This window comes from Solanum stenotomum, chromosome 1, assembly GCF_019186545.1.
Source record: "Solanum stenotomum isolate F172 chromosome 1, ASM1918654v1, whole genome shotgun sequence".
NCBI lineage: Eukaryota > Viridiplantae > Streptophyta > Magnoliopsida > Solanales > Solanaceae > Solanum > Solanum stenotomum.
Genome location: NC_064282.1, coordinates 19,938,121 through 19,952,346, shown reverse-complemented (window position 1 = coordinate 19,952,346; position 14,226 = coordinate 19,938,121). Strand labels below are relative to the sequence as shown.

General features: G+C 32.8%; 3 protein-coding genes across 13 annotated transcripts in view; all 3 read right to left on the bottom strand.

Annotated features, from left to right (window-relative positions):
• The window catches only part of LOC125847528 (uncharacterized), a 126,551-nt gene extending 125,673 nt beyond the window's left edge, over window positions 1-878 (bottom strand). Inside the window, exon 1 of the mRNA XM_049527136.1 lies at window positions 868-878. The gene's annotated coding sequence lies outside the window, so the exon portion shown is untranslated. The remainder of the gene's footprint in view (window positions 1-867) is intronic.
• The window catches only part of LOC125847431 (putative acyl-activating enzyme 19), a 28,842-nt gene extending 22,102 nt beyond the window's left edge, over window positions 1-6,740 (bottom strand). For 6 of the 11 annotated variants that reach the window (XR_007444440.1, XR_007444441.1, XR_007444444.1 and 3 more), the window contains exons 1-4: window positions 6,337-6,740; window positions 4,863-5,366; window positions 4,538-4,734; window positions 3,012-3,215 (exon numbers count right to left, since the gene is read on the bottom strand). Coding sequence is in view for 5 of the 11 variants with exons in the window: in XM_049527085.1 (XP_049383042.1) it covers window positions 3,012-3,215; window positions 4,538-4,734; window positions 4,863-5,366; window positions 6,337-6,676 (1,245 nt within the window). In the remaining 6 variants the exon portion in view is untranslated. The remainder of the gene's footprint in view (window positions 1-3,011; window positions 3,216-4,537; window positions 4,735-4,862; window positions 5,367-6,336) is intronic. The other 5 variants (XR_007444439.1, XM_049527064.1, XM_049527053.1 and 2 more) reach the window with 4 other exon arrangements.
• A 3,948-nt stretch (window positions 6,741-10,688) lies between these two features.
• Window positions 10,689-11,985, bottom strand: LOC125874479 (RING-H2 finger protein ATL51). The gene has a single exon (XM_049555377.1). The coding sequence runs from the start codon at window positions 11,664-11,666 to the stop codon at window positions 10,743-10,745; it is 924 nt and encodes a 307-aa protein (XP_049411334.1). The 5' UTR covers window positions 11,667-11,985; the 3' UTR covers window positions 10,689-10,742.
• Window positions 11,986-14,226: the final 2,241 nt, after the last annotated feature.

Here is a 14,226-nt window from a genome sequence, read left to right as displayed (position 1 = left end):
TACTTGCCACAGAGAGTGTTACTTTGACCTTCCTTTCTCTGATGGTCGTCTTCGTCTAGAAAGAACTGACCAAGCAGTTGTATCTCTCAAGAATAGAAACTCAATATCTTTCCACTAACTTGAATTTTATTGATTCTAAATAATTGTCTACTTCAGACATAGTTAGTTGTTGGAATTTACGGAGAGACAAACAATGCTAAGTTCTAGAGAATGAAGTGCTTCTTTAATTCACTCTCATCATAAAATGTCCTACAATATACAGAAGTTTCTCATCCAATCAATGCTTCCTGTTACTTTTGGACTTTATTGTGCTAATGTTACCAGCTGGAGAGTTGTTGCACCCAACTCTACTTGACCATGCCAAACTAGTTTCCTTAAAAAATTTGCAAGTTGTGCAGCCTATTCTTTTCCCAAAACACTCATACAGGGGATCCTCAAAGGTGTTCCAAACATTACCTATAAATTAAATGAGTGGATACAGAGGATCTTGCTTTGTCTGGTTGTTGGCCAAGGAAGCAGCTCTTACTCAAGACAATGTCATGAAGAGAGGGATAACCTTATGCTCTAGATGCTTTCTCTGTGGGGAGACTTTAGAGAATGTAAATCATCTGTTTCTACACTGCAAGTACACTCAACAATTATGGAGGATTTTTTTGAGTCACAAAGGCATCTCCTGGACTATGACTGGGAAAGTTTCAGAGGCTTTAAAGAGCTGGGAGGAAGCAGGAGTACTGGCAAAAGACAGAGGCAGATGGAGACTTATCCCTGTTTCAATATGGTGGGCAATATGGAAAGAGAGGAACTCTAGGTGTTTTGAGAGCATAGAAAATAGTGTGCAGAAAGTGAAGCTCAACTGCATTTTACTATTATGTTTTTGGTGTAATCAGTTATACTCAAATGATACTGTCTCTATAATTGATGTTTTAGACTCAATTTAGCCATAGAGCAGTAAGAATTTGGGGCTTTTGTATATAAGGTTTCAGTACATGGGCGTTTTGTGATATAATACAACCTTACCAAGTTCAAAAAAAAATGAGTGGATAGGCTTGGCAAAAATCATATCTCAAACTCACAAATAAAGTTGCTCCATAAACATAACCGGTGTACACTATACAGAATGTGTCTATAATCACACTAAAAGCATGGCATCTAAGTTTGAAAGGATCACCTTCATGCAATACTAACTATAATGTATAAGTTATGTGTAGTGATCAATATGCTGATCAATAAGTTGTTCATAGCAGCACCAGCCAGCTGCAACTAAAAATGAAGAAAACCAAACTCCAGCATAACTAACCTAGCAAATGAATTCTTTCACTAATTCTCACCTTTCTCTGTTTCTCTTCTTTTCTTCTTTCTTTTCTTTTTTTTTTTGCGGGGGGGGGGGGGGNTTACTGTTTTCAGGCACTACAATTACTGCAATTGTTATGTGTAAACTTCAATCAGCTGTAAACGAGCCAACTGCACATATCTATGGTTGGAGTAAAACTAAATAAAGCTGGAAATTTCAAGGTCTCCAGGCTCTTCCTATGTGTTCCCAAAACCATCCTCTGTAACCTCCTTTTATAGCATGCATCCACCCCCACCACCACCTCCCGCTAAGATTCCACCCCCATGATCCAGAGGAGGTTCGGGGAAGTGGTTGCAGTAGCTGATGGTGAGATTGTAGAAGGGCAATTCAACAAAGGGGGACAAAACCAGAGTGGCTATATCATTTCAATTAAACTTAGTTAACCGCATGAGCAAAAGGAGAGTACTAGCTCAAATCACAGATATTCTTTATGAGAGGTAAAAAAAATTCAATCAGTATGGAAAATCTCCCATACACACGATGTATACCAAAAAGTAGAGAGCCAGCATTAAACTCAGATCATCCAGCTTAAAGGCTAATATGCACGGATTACGGTCACAAGCACTAAAATTCAATAACGAACATAAGTTTCCCATCTTTCAACTCCAGACTAAAGTGATTGTATTGAGTACAAAAGTTGGTACAAATAAAAGGGTGAAGAAAATCAGCATCTTGTTTGATATGAGCAAGCATTACTCAAAGTTTCTCTTTTCAAGTGAATTATTATAACTTCCAGAGCACAAGTGACCAAATAGTAACTCACAACGATGGACATGGAGTCTTTTTTCCTTCCAAGTTATTCAATAGGGTAAAGGGTCAAAAATACCCCTTAATTTTAGTTTATTAGTTGACTATACCCCTGCTGTTAAAACAAAGTTATTTATACCCTCGCCGTTACTAATTTCATCGTTTATACCTCTTAATTGGCGGAAATCCCCAAGTTGACTCAAATTAACCCGAATTTTAAAAAAAAGACCCATTTCTCATTTTAAACCCAATGCCCCGACCCTCTAACGCATAACCCGTACCAACCCGGTCAAATAAACAATTTTGATAGAGCAGCTAAATTACCAAAAAAAAAATTAAAAAATTCATGAATACATGTACATGTACTCCACCCTCTCCTCTTCCTCAAAAAACCTAGAAAGAACCGGTGGAAAATGGAATAGAATAATCATAGTTAGGCTTGAGAGCCTTGAAAGAATCATTAGTAAGTGTTTGTTGATTCACCAATGTACTAAAACTCCCCCAGAACTCAGCCGCCATAGCATCACCATTAATTTCAACAATCCCCAGAACTCGGAATCTGAATTACACTTTTCTTGATTATCCCCAAAAACTTCCTTTCCCGTTGAAGTTGTCAGTTGATCACCATTGATCACTATGGCGGGTTATGCGTTAGAGGGTCGGGGCATTGGGTTTAAAATGAGGAATGGGCTTTTTTTTAAATTCGGGTCAATTTGGGGATTTCCGTCAATTGAGGGATATAAATGATGAAATTGGTAACGGCGAGGGTATAAATAACTTTGTTTTAACGGCAAGGGTACAATCAACTAATAAACAAAAGTTGAGGGGTATTTTTGACCCTTTTCCCTATTCAATATTATAAGTTGTAAGGATATAATTAACCCAAAAATAAATCACACAGACAGAAATCTACCTCTGTGCTTCCATAAATATTAAGAACAGAAGTCTGGGGTAGCAACTTGGCCAGCATCTTCCACAGAGAAATATCAAAAATTTCACCACTTAGCACTAGAAGTTTTAAGGAGATCTGAGCTTTAGGATAATGCATGCTATGCAGAGCAGGAAGAATCGCCCTTATAAGAGATGGAACTGCCACAAGCCTGCTAATAGAATATTCCTGAAGATAAATGATGGAAAAAATAATGGAATTTTTTAAAGATGCAATGCTCTCATAGTATGGGAAAGAACAAAGAAAATGGAAAAGGTCCAAATTCCCCCCTACTCTATCCGAAATTTTCATCCTCCGTCATACCTTGGGTCCATTCACACCCTTTGTTAGAAAATCGTGTTGTATTTCCCCTTGACATTAAGGGAGCTCTAGCATGAAATGGGTGGACACCAGATGTCAAGATACTTCGAGAAAAAGGTACAAATTTACCCCTCCCGACTATGTTTTCAATTAGATAAAAGTTGGAGCGACATTAGGGGTCCAGGAAAAAACGAAACTTTTCACCGGGGAAGGGTAAAATTAAACCCAAAGTATAACTGAGGGCAAAGTTGCTCAATTTTAAATAATATAAAGACAAATCTGACCCTTTTCCCTAACGAGTATATGGCAAAATTGTCCTCTGCATCAGAAAGAAAGAAAGGTGGCTCAATTTTCAGTTTGCAAAAGATAAATCACTGACCAGCCAGAGAAGAGATTCAAGATCCAAGGCAGGCAGAGTAAATGCAAAAGAGAAGAGTAAAGATTCCCAACCAAGACCAGAGCCTGTTATAGAACAACCAGAAATCCATCCAATGAAGGTAGCTTAATTTTTTTTCAGTAAAGCACACTGTCGGTGTGCAGAAAACAACGAAGAATAGTCACGAATCTTTTTTCTTGCAATATTTGAAAATTTTCTAATCATGGATTCACAAAGTGAACATTACTCACTTGGACTTCATGCAATTATTACCAATAACAGTAATCTAGATTATATAATACCGAAAATTGAAAGAAAATAAGAGTTGTACAAGCACCCCTCCCCCGTCTTAAGTGTGTGTGTGTGTGTGAGAGAGACAGAGCGTGATGGTTTTTGTCCAGTAGTATTTCAGCTTATTGCAGAATTTACACCAGCCAATACAGAAGCTACGGTAAAAATAAATGGAGGAACTCATGCAAATACTAGATATAGAAGTCTAAAAAAATTGTAGAGGAAGTTAATTGATCACTGAAGCAGTGACATGGAAGTTGAAGGCTGTAATTCATTTACTCAGATATAGATTCTACTATATCAACAAGCACCCAATACTCTCAAGAGTCAAGACCCTTCCATCCGGCAGCACCTGAGTGAAAATACTTGCTTTATGTTTGTAATCGTTAGAATAAGCAATTGGTTAATGGATAGGAAAGCCCCTACTGTTGTTGGCAACCAAATGAGAAAAAAATTCACACCCTTTGAAATGCACTGCCAAGTAACAAGAAATTCAAAGGGTAAATAAACTGTTCACATATACCTGTAAGAGATTGACTACACAAAATATATTGTCCTTCAGCTGATTGAAAGGAGGTATGATCAATGTACAATTAGCAAGTATAGCTCCTAAAAATTCTTGCAAATGGTCAATGAAGCTTATGGATGTTTTGAAAAGAAGGATTTCTTCTTTTTGAAAGGGAAATGATCCTTGCATCCACAAGAAGCGGTTCAGAAGACCTGCAAGTGTATGATAAAATAAATTGAACTAATGCCTAAGTAAAACTGAACGATAAAAGCATAGTTTGTACGGTGACAATATAAATTGATGAGAAATGGTTAAACATTCTCAAGGATGTACAACTCACCTACTTCAGTACCACATACCCCCTTGGGTATTCCAGTGGATCCAGATGTGTACATCAAGTAGCAGAATGATCTCAACCTTTCACTTTCACAAGGCCATGCTAACAATGAGTCAGATTTTTTTCGGATGACATCCTCTATAGACATATAAAAAACAGGATAACTGCCTTTATGAATGAGCCATCGTAATTTATCAAGCTGGTGACAAGTTCTGTCAACTGAAGATTCATAGCCCACAATAAGATCAGCTTTTGAAGAAGATATTACCGATAATATCCTTTCGTTTGGCCATGATGGATCTAACGGCATAAATGCTTCTCCGCACCTCAAAACCGATAGAACAGAAACAATGTACACAACTGAAGGCTCCATATATATTCCAACTACTTTTGGGATATATGTTTTATGGAGCAGCTGTGTATACTGCTCTAAACCTCGATCAGAAGACCCGACAAGTAACTGGTCCTTGGAACTGCAGTCATTTGCAGTTTGATGCATATTAACTACTAACCATGAAAAGTTGCAATGCCTAATTAGTTTACTCACAAAGCAATCAACAACATCCGGAAGGTTTCTATAAAACCAAAATATTTCAAGGAAATGGATATAACATTTTCACATTCATTTAGGAATCATAGTAAACACAGATTAAGGGAAACTATCTGAATTTGCCCTTGTGCCATCTGATTTTGCTCAATTTTCCCTCCATTATTCTTTTGGTCCAGAATCTTAGAGAACAATGTTCCAACTTTTGAGTACTGTCTATCATTAGACTCGGGTGGGAGCTCCGTCAAGGGCCAAAGGCAAAAAGAGACTTTTTTCCAGATGGCGGGTAAGATAGGACCATCCATTAACCTTTTGGCAAAGTTGCTCACTTTCAGATAGCACAGACCTTATTCTAAAAGCAACAAAAAAAAACTAAGAAGGTAAAAGTTATCTAAAGCAAAATTAGAAAGCCAAAAAAAAATTCAACAAACTACCGCTGCAACATGCACAAGATATAACAAATTCAAGAAACCAACATGCACAAGATATAAAAAATTCAAGAAACCACTGCTACAACACGCACAAGATATAAAATATTCAAGAAACCACTGCTACAACAGGTACAAGATAAAAAAAATTCAAGAAACCACTGCTACAACACGCACAACATATAAAAATTCAAGAAACCACTGATACAACACGCACAATATATTCACATTCACCAGTACGTCGAGCCCTCGAGTGTAGGAAAGGTAACAATTAAGCAAGAATCATTCTCCGAACTAGATCAAGATACATATGTTCACAAATTACTACAGAAAGAAGAATCTTGGTTTACTCCATAAATAAGGAAAGAAAACTTAATCTTAATTCAGTAAAACCGTAGTTAATAGCACAAATATCAGTAACTTAGACACACATTAACACCATATTTTCTTCATCGTACCGTTAATTCATAATACCCCACTTAAAATCACAAATTTCAGTTACCTGAAGAGGGTTTCACAAGATTGGGGTCATCACCACCATCAAGAATGCATCGGAGCCGTGAACTAAGAGAATCAACTGCGGACAATATCTCGGAAAACGTGAAGCACTGATCACCTTCGTATACCGGGGGACTAACCGACTTTCTTTTGGAAGAAACGAACTCTTGAAACTCCTCCCGGGTATCTTGGTCGCCATTTTCACTGCAAGAAAGTCGAAATTCTTTGGCGATTTTGAGACCCCCACAAGCTTGAATGACTGCAATTTTGTTGGGGTTGTTCGTAGCAACTTTATAGAACTCATGAGATATACAACAAGTAGAAAGCTTATTGTGTAAAACCATCTCCGAGGAACAAATTGCGTTTTCTTGGAAAAATCAAGAATGGAGAACAGTGAAGGAGCTGTAGCTGGTGTTATATATATATATAGTTTGGAAAATGTTGGGAAAAGACGTAATTTGCTTAATGTACAAATTGGTATATCTACTTACACGATTTTACAAAGTCGGTCTCTGTACTTACTAATGTAACAAATATATCTATTCTAAATCCGCTAAATTCCTAAATAGTCCCTCAAAATTGGAATTAATATTCTTAATGTTTCTATTTTGAATTTAACATATAAAATATATTTATATATAAAAAATTATTTGCGGTTATTTTGGTTCAATTTTATTTTACTTTGATTTCAGTGGGATTATGAATTTACATNATGGAGAACAGTGAAGGAGCTGTAGCTGGTGTTATATATATATATAGTTTGGAAAATGTTGGGAAAAGACGTAATTTGCTTAATGTACAAATTGGTATATCTACTTACACGATTTTACAAAGTCGGTCTCTGTACTTACTAATGTAACAAATATATCTATTCTAAATCCGCTAAATTCCTAAATAGTCCCTCAAAATTGGAATGAATTTTCTTAATGTGTCTATTTAAATTTAACATATAAAATATATTTATATAAAAAAAAAAATTGCGATTATTTTGGTTCAATTTTATTTATAAAATAAAAAAGAATACTTTGGTTTCAGTGGGCTTATGAATTTACATCATTCAAAACAATAATTTTACTTTAAAATCTATATATTTTTTATCATTTTTCTTCATTTAATTATTTATTTTATTTTAATAACTCATAAAGTCTTTATATTCAATTTCTCAACTTTTCATCTCTCACTATGATATGTCTTCTTTATTAGATATAATGTGCATATATTCATAACTCTCATAATTTTCAACTTTCCATATTCATAATCCTCTCCCACCATAATATATCTTCTTTATTAGATATAATATGCATATAGTTATAACTCTCATAATTTACAACTTTTCATATTCATAAACCTTAAATATTAAATATGAAAGTTAAGATACTTTATGATATTCCTCTATTATTTCTATATAAATTCATATTTTTTGTTTCATGAGATTTTATCCAAAGTTATTCTTCATTTTTACTATAGTATTATATTCATGCTTTTATTTGGCTTGAAAACGAAAAAGAAGAAGAAGAAGAAGAAGAACAAAACTCTTGAATATTGATCGGCTTGTGAAGTGGATATTGACAACAACTTAGATAATTATGTCTTGATTTCTTTTTCCTTCTATTTTTAATGATATGTGTATTGTACTATTCTTTTTTACTTTCTTTTTTTATATAAATATATCTATGATGTCTCTTAAATTTATTTTTTTACGAAGAAAGCATTTGAATAGTGATAGATTTGTGAAGTGGATATCAACAAGAGTGATGTCTCTCTGCTTTTGTTTGGCTCGGAAAAGAAGAAGAAAGCTCTTGAATATTGATAGACTTGTGAAGTGGATATGACAAGATTTTAGACAATATGTATTGATTTTGTTTTTCCTTCTATTTTTTATTTTAATGATTAAAGTCACAATGATATATGTATTGTATTATTTCTTTCTCGTGTATCTTTATGATGGCTTTTAAGTTTAATTCTTGTATGAACTTCTTATTGTTGTAAATCTATAATTTCTTTTAGTTCTAATTAGTATTATAAATTAGTGCTTGATTTATCTCTAAAATTCAATATAAGAAGATGATGTATGTATATTTAGTCAAATATATATTGTATCGGGATAAATAACTTAAATATAGAATAAATACGAGAAAAGGGCATTTTGGGTCATCATTGTTTAAGTTCATTTTGGCTTACATGCTCATAATGTTTTGAAATTATAATAATAAAAATTAATTGACTTGACTTTTTAAGAACAAGAACACTAATTATATTTTTTTCATGTTATAAAAATTATTATTCTACATTAAAGTTAATTGGTACGTAGAAGTTCCAGGATTAAAATATTACTCATTATTTAATTGTAACTATTACTCATTTACAGTAAAAGTATATTAATTATAATTACCAAATCCAATACATAGCACCTATTCTTTAAAACTATATTTATTTATTTCTTCTTCTATCGGTTTTTTTTTCACTTTCAAAAATAGTGTATTTATGTTATTTATTTTAAATCGTTATAAATCATAAGAATGTTCTTTCATCTAAAGAAGATATTACATGTAATTTTTTTTCATATTTTTTGCCTATGGAACCAAATTATACATCTATATATTTATAGGAAGGTATAATATAATTATTTTATTTTATATTCTTTTTATGTATGAAGAAATTCTCAAAAAGTATTTAAAAATTTCAACTAAAATTCAAATATATTAAATATACATAAGAAGACATTTCTCTCTCTCTCTCTCTCTCTCTCTCTCTCTCTATATATATATATATATATATATATAATACCTCTTCTATGTAAATAATATTTAGTAAATTATTTTTGTTTTTCATGACCGCGCGAAGCGCGGATGAATTCACTAGTCTAATAATAAATTTGATTACATAAATATAATTTATCTATTTTCGAATTTGTTAGTTTTGACACCTCTCCTACTCGTAGCCTTTTATGGCATATCGAAATGCTTACTTCCTAGATTAATTTGATACAACACTTTTTCATGTATCATAACTCATAAGGAAAACCTCCCAAGATGAGATTTGGGAACATACCTATCACGGTCTCTTTAATTAATTAATCAACCCTCTTTAATTTTCCAACGTAAAGATCCCTATAAAAATCGAAAGAATGGATATGCTTAAATATAGATACACGTATAATTAAAATCGTCAAGCTTCTAATTCATAAAACACACGTTATATAATTGAATAAATATATAATTGACTCACGTCTTCAATATGCAAATGTGTTTGTCAGTTGTCACTAGATGAAAAGAACGTCCTAAAAAATTTGGTGTATGATATGTAAAACCTTGAGATTGGATACACATGTATCCATTATCTAGTGATACTATAATGCCTATCCCCTTAACTAAAAGTTTCACGGTCAAGCATGCACTCGAAATGGAATTAGGAAGCAATTTCCTCTTCATGAGCCTTAAGGACTCGAATTTAAATTAGTTGGGATAGTAAATTGTACTATAGATACCAAATAATTAAACCCAAAAAAGAAGAGGTAAAATTTAATTAATTAAAGTAAAGATAGAGCTCATCATATATAAGTTAGAAAGTGTGAGGCTTACTAGCTAGACTTAGTAGGTGTTTGGCAATGCGATTTCATCTCATTAAATGAAATCATGAGATGATTAAAACTTGTCATTTATCAGACTTTCTTGGGTCGAAATGGGGTAAGGGAGGTTAGTAGATTAGCTTACCAACTGCACTTATCCCTCTAAATAATCTTGATTAGGTAATCTTAACCTTAATTAAGGAGTTTTGATACCTACAAAGAAAAAGCTACATTGAACTAGTAATCAAATACTTGAAAAAGGAAGGATCGAGATCGAGATCGTGTTGGTGTTGTCCGGTTTGGATATTGCACATAAATAAGCATTGGTAATTAGTATGAATTATGATGGGGTGATGCTTGTTAATTATATGGTCTAAACCGTAAGGGATCATTTGGTACTATATCCCTTCCAACTTGGTACTACTATTTTATCCCATCTTTCGGATGAAATAAATTAGTTCAGAAATTAAAATCACGCAACTATAATTCTGAATAATTTAGTCTGCGAACCAAAAGATCCAAATAATATAAGAATATTTCTAGCTAGAACACTATAGTGGGTGGGGGGGGTGGGGCATGTTTTTGATGACTCGTGGCGACAAATTTGTTCTTACTAGTCACAATATGAAAGATCTAGCTTGAACAAATATATTTGACATAGCTCTAATAACAAAATTCAAACTCTAACAAGAAAAATTTGTAAATACTAGTATAAGTTACTACTCTACATTTTATCAGATAGTCACTCCAGAACTGAAGAAAAATCAGACTTCATTAAATTTCATTAAGTGTTGGTATACTTCAAGAATTTACAGAGTTTCAGCCAAGACTTAAAATATGTTTCAAGAAAATATGAATCTTCCTGTGGAGACAGATCTGTTCATTGAAACAGGATTGCAGACAAAAAGATGTTGTCTTGAAAATGCACTTAAAGAGGTTGATCTTCTGAATTCATTACCAATTCTGTTATTTCCACTGAATTCAGAATTCTCCCCTGAATTGTTCTTTGTTGAAACATCATCATCACAAACAATGGTAACTACAACCTCATCGCGATGTAGTACTCCTTCGTGATCATGATCATGATTATGATCCACCACCAAGATCAAGTCATTTTGTCTTTGAAATTGAAGAGCATTTATGGTCATTGGAGAAGGAATAGGAGGAGGCAATGACGGACGACTACTAGTAGTACTAGGAGCAGGAGGAGATACTACATTAGCTCTACAAAGAGGGCAATTTGGATGAGATTTCAACCAAGTATCAATACAGGGGAGATGAAAAGCATGGCTACATTTAGGCAAAAGCCTAAGATTCTCATCTTCTTGAAACTCACTCAAACAAACAGCACATTCAGTATCCTCAACCAATCCTTCACCTTTCTTGAACTTACACACTGTGATAGCCTTGATGGTAGACTCATCCAATCCAGCAACAGTAGCAAGTTGCCACTGATCTTGAGGCGTCTCGTTTTGATTAGCTTCCAACTCTGTTGCACCATTTCTGCTCCTCCTCCTCCTACAATACTTAGTAATGATGGTATAGTAACTAACAAGAAGAAAAGCACTTGCCAAGATACCGATGATTGCTATGATGAGAGGGGAGAAAGCTGTGGCTGAATCATCTGATGCATCTTCATCATCAGGAGGAGGAGGAGGTAAAAGAAAGTAACACCATTGTGGACAATAAACACTACAAACCCCTTGTGAACAATCTTTATAACTATCATAAGGTGCCCATGGATTAGTATTTCCAATAGATCCCATGTTTAAAAAAAAAAAACAAAAAAACTTTGCACTATAAGCCTAACTAGTAGCACTTAGAATCAAGAAAGGTTCCATTTTTCTCAAACAAAGAGAGCAAAAGAAAGAACCCCATCAAGTGTTTTTGCCTTGTTATTCTGTTTTGTTGTTGGGAAGGAGTGTAAACTAAGGGGGCTTAGATGGAAAGGGAAGCAAAGTAGGTGAAGTTGAGGTGTCAATTCAGAATTCAGATTCTTTCAACTTTTGGTAATTCCTTTTTAAGTTCCCCAAGCTCATCTTGTTTCTTTGATTTTCTTGCTTTTAGTATAGACTTCTATTTTTAAAAATAAGAGATGATTGTTTGTTGAACAATAAGATACAAGTTAGTTGGGGCTCTCAAATTAGGATAAGATATGTGCAGGGCATATACCTCCAAATCAAGAAAATCAATTCACTATTGTTTTGTCCACTAAAGAAAGTCACCCAAATATTACAAAGTCATAATACATAAATATTCTCTTTAACTTGGCTTCAACTCTGCGCCCTCCAACTTTGAGTGTGTACAAGTAGATATTTGAACTTGTATAAAATTAAACAAATAGACACATTAATTCTACGTGGCATCCTACATGACAACTTTGTGTCTTATGTAGTGTCCTAAATGTATTATGTCACGTAGGACGTGTATGTCTACTTTTGCACACCAAAAGTTAGAGGGTATAGATATTAGTTGAAGCCAAGTTAAATGACATATTTATGTATTATGTCTATTACAAAACATACAAAATGCTCCAATTCTGATCGATAACTCTAGGCTCAGCTTCTAGTGAAAAAACTAAAGTCTTGTCTCATAAAATGAAATTCAGCTTTCTACTTATTGCAATTCCAATATATATCTCAAAGGTTCATGAATTAAATTTCATCAATAGTATTTTCATTTTCTCCTATTCATACCCCTCCCGGCCATAAAAGAAAAGAACTAAAAAGGAGGAAACAATTTAGAAATTTTAATAGAGTACATACACATATAGCTTAAAGCACAAGGTACAACACCTATAATGCACATGTATTGTATGACGTAGAGAGACATTAGATGTATGTATTATAGTTTGATCTATTTTTGGATCTTGGGTAATTTAGGAAAAAGCAACTAAATATAACCTGAGTTGTAATAAATTGATTGTTAAATCTTGGTTTATATTTCTAAATCTAAGTTTGTTACACCTTCCAAGAGTTTTAGTTGACCAATGAATTATTAAAAGAAACCTAACTTGTAGCTTACAAAAGTTGTAATATTTATATATAAAAATATTATAGATGTTGCTTTCCTAGGCAAAAGGAAAAAAATAGTATCTACTACAGTTCCAAAAGGAAATTAGAAAAGCAAATTGAGACTTACTCATTGTATTTAAATAAAATTGTATTAATTAATTGTAATGAAATAGTAATAAATTAATATGATAAGAAATATTAACATTAAGTAATAATAATATATAGTATTAGTTTATATATCATAATTACGTGATAACATTCTTAACAAAAATATACTATACTCGTTAAAGTTAAACTGATATAAATATTAGATGCGGTTAATAATTGCTTACTTTAGTTTTGCTAGCTTGGCAAATTGTGATCTACATATAAAGTCACGGGGTTACCAAATAAAAAATGAATAAAAAGTAACTGTAAAACGAATAAGAAAATATTCTACTATAGTTTTCAACGAATATAATGATGGAAATAAAGATTCTTGAAGACAATGAGAATATTAAGGGGATTAGTTTGCATTTGTAGCTATGTACGGTTTGTCCCTTCTTTCTCTTTTTCCTTTTTCCCTTTCAAGCTTTTGAAATTGAAATAAATTTAATAGTGAATCATAAATCTTGATAATATATTTTATATAATAATAAAGAATACACTTTAAAATCGTTCGTCGTGTATTCACTCTGGACTATATCTTCAATATAAAACACATGAGGATAAATTAGAAACCTCTGATAAATTCCATGTATGTTACCTTAGAACGATCGAAATACACATAAATTAGACAAAGCACCAACGTCATATAGAAAAAAATAATCTTATGTGTTCTAGGTATATATACAAGTTACATTTTGGTGTATATAGTCATACATTATAAGTATATATGTTATTTATAAGTTGTACAAATAGAGTTTTTCTCCTAACACAAGACGTTTTCTTTTTATCCATTAAAATTTTTGTGAGCCAATACTTATACAGTTGATAAGAAATATATATATACCAATAATTATATTTTAGTGAAGAATTACTAGTATTATTGAAGAATTACTCGCGCACAAGATGTACAAGTCATATTTTTAGTGCGCTAGTACGTAATCATATTATTGCATTACTAATATTTTGTCTTCTCTCGATTTGAGTTTATCAATTTGAAGGTCATATAACGTAACTTAACTATAACCCTTATTTACTAGTACTATGTTATTTGTCGTAGAGTTTGTATTCTAAAGGCGTGTATTTATATTTATATATATATATATATATATATATGTTGTCACAAGAAAATTGATATGACATGAGAAGTCTTTGTGTTTTCTATCTT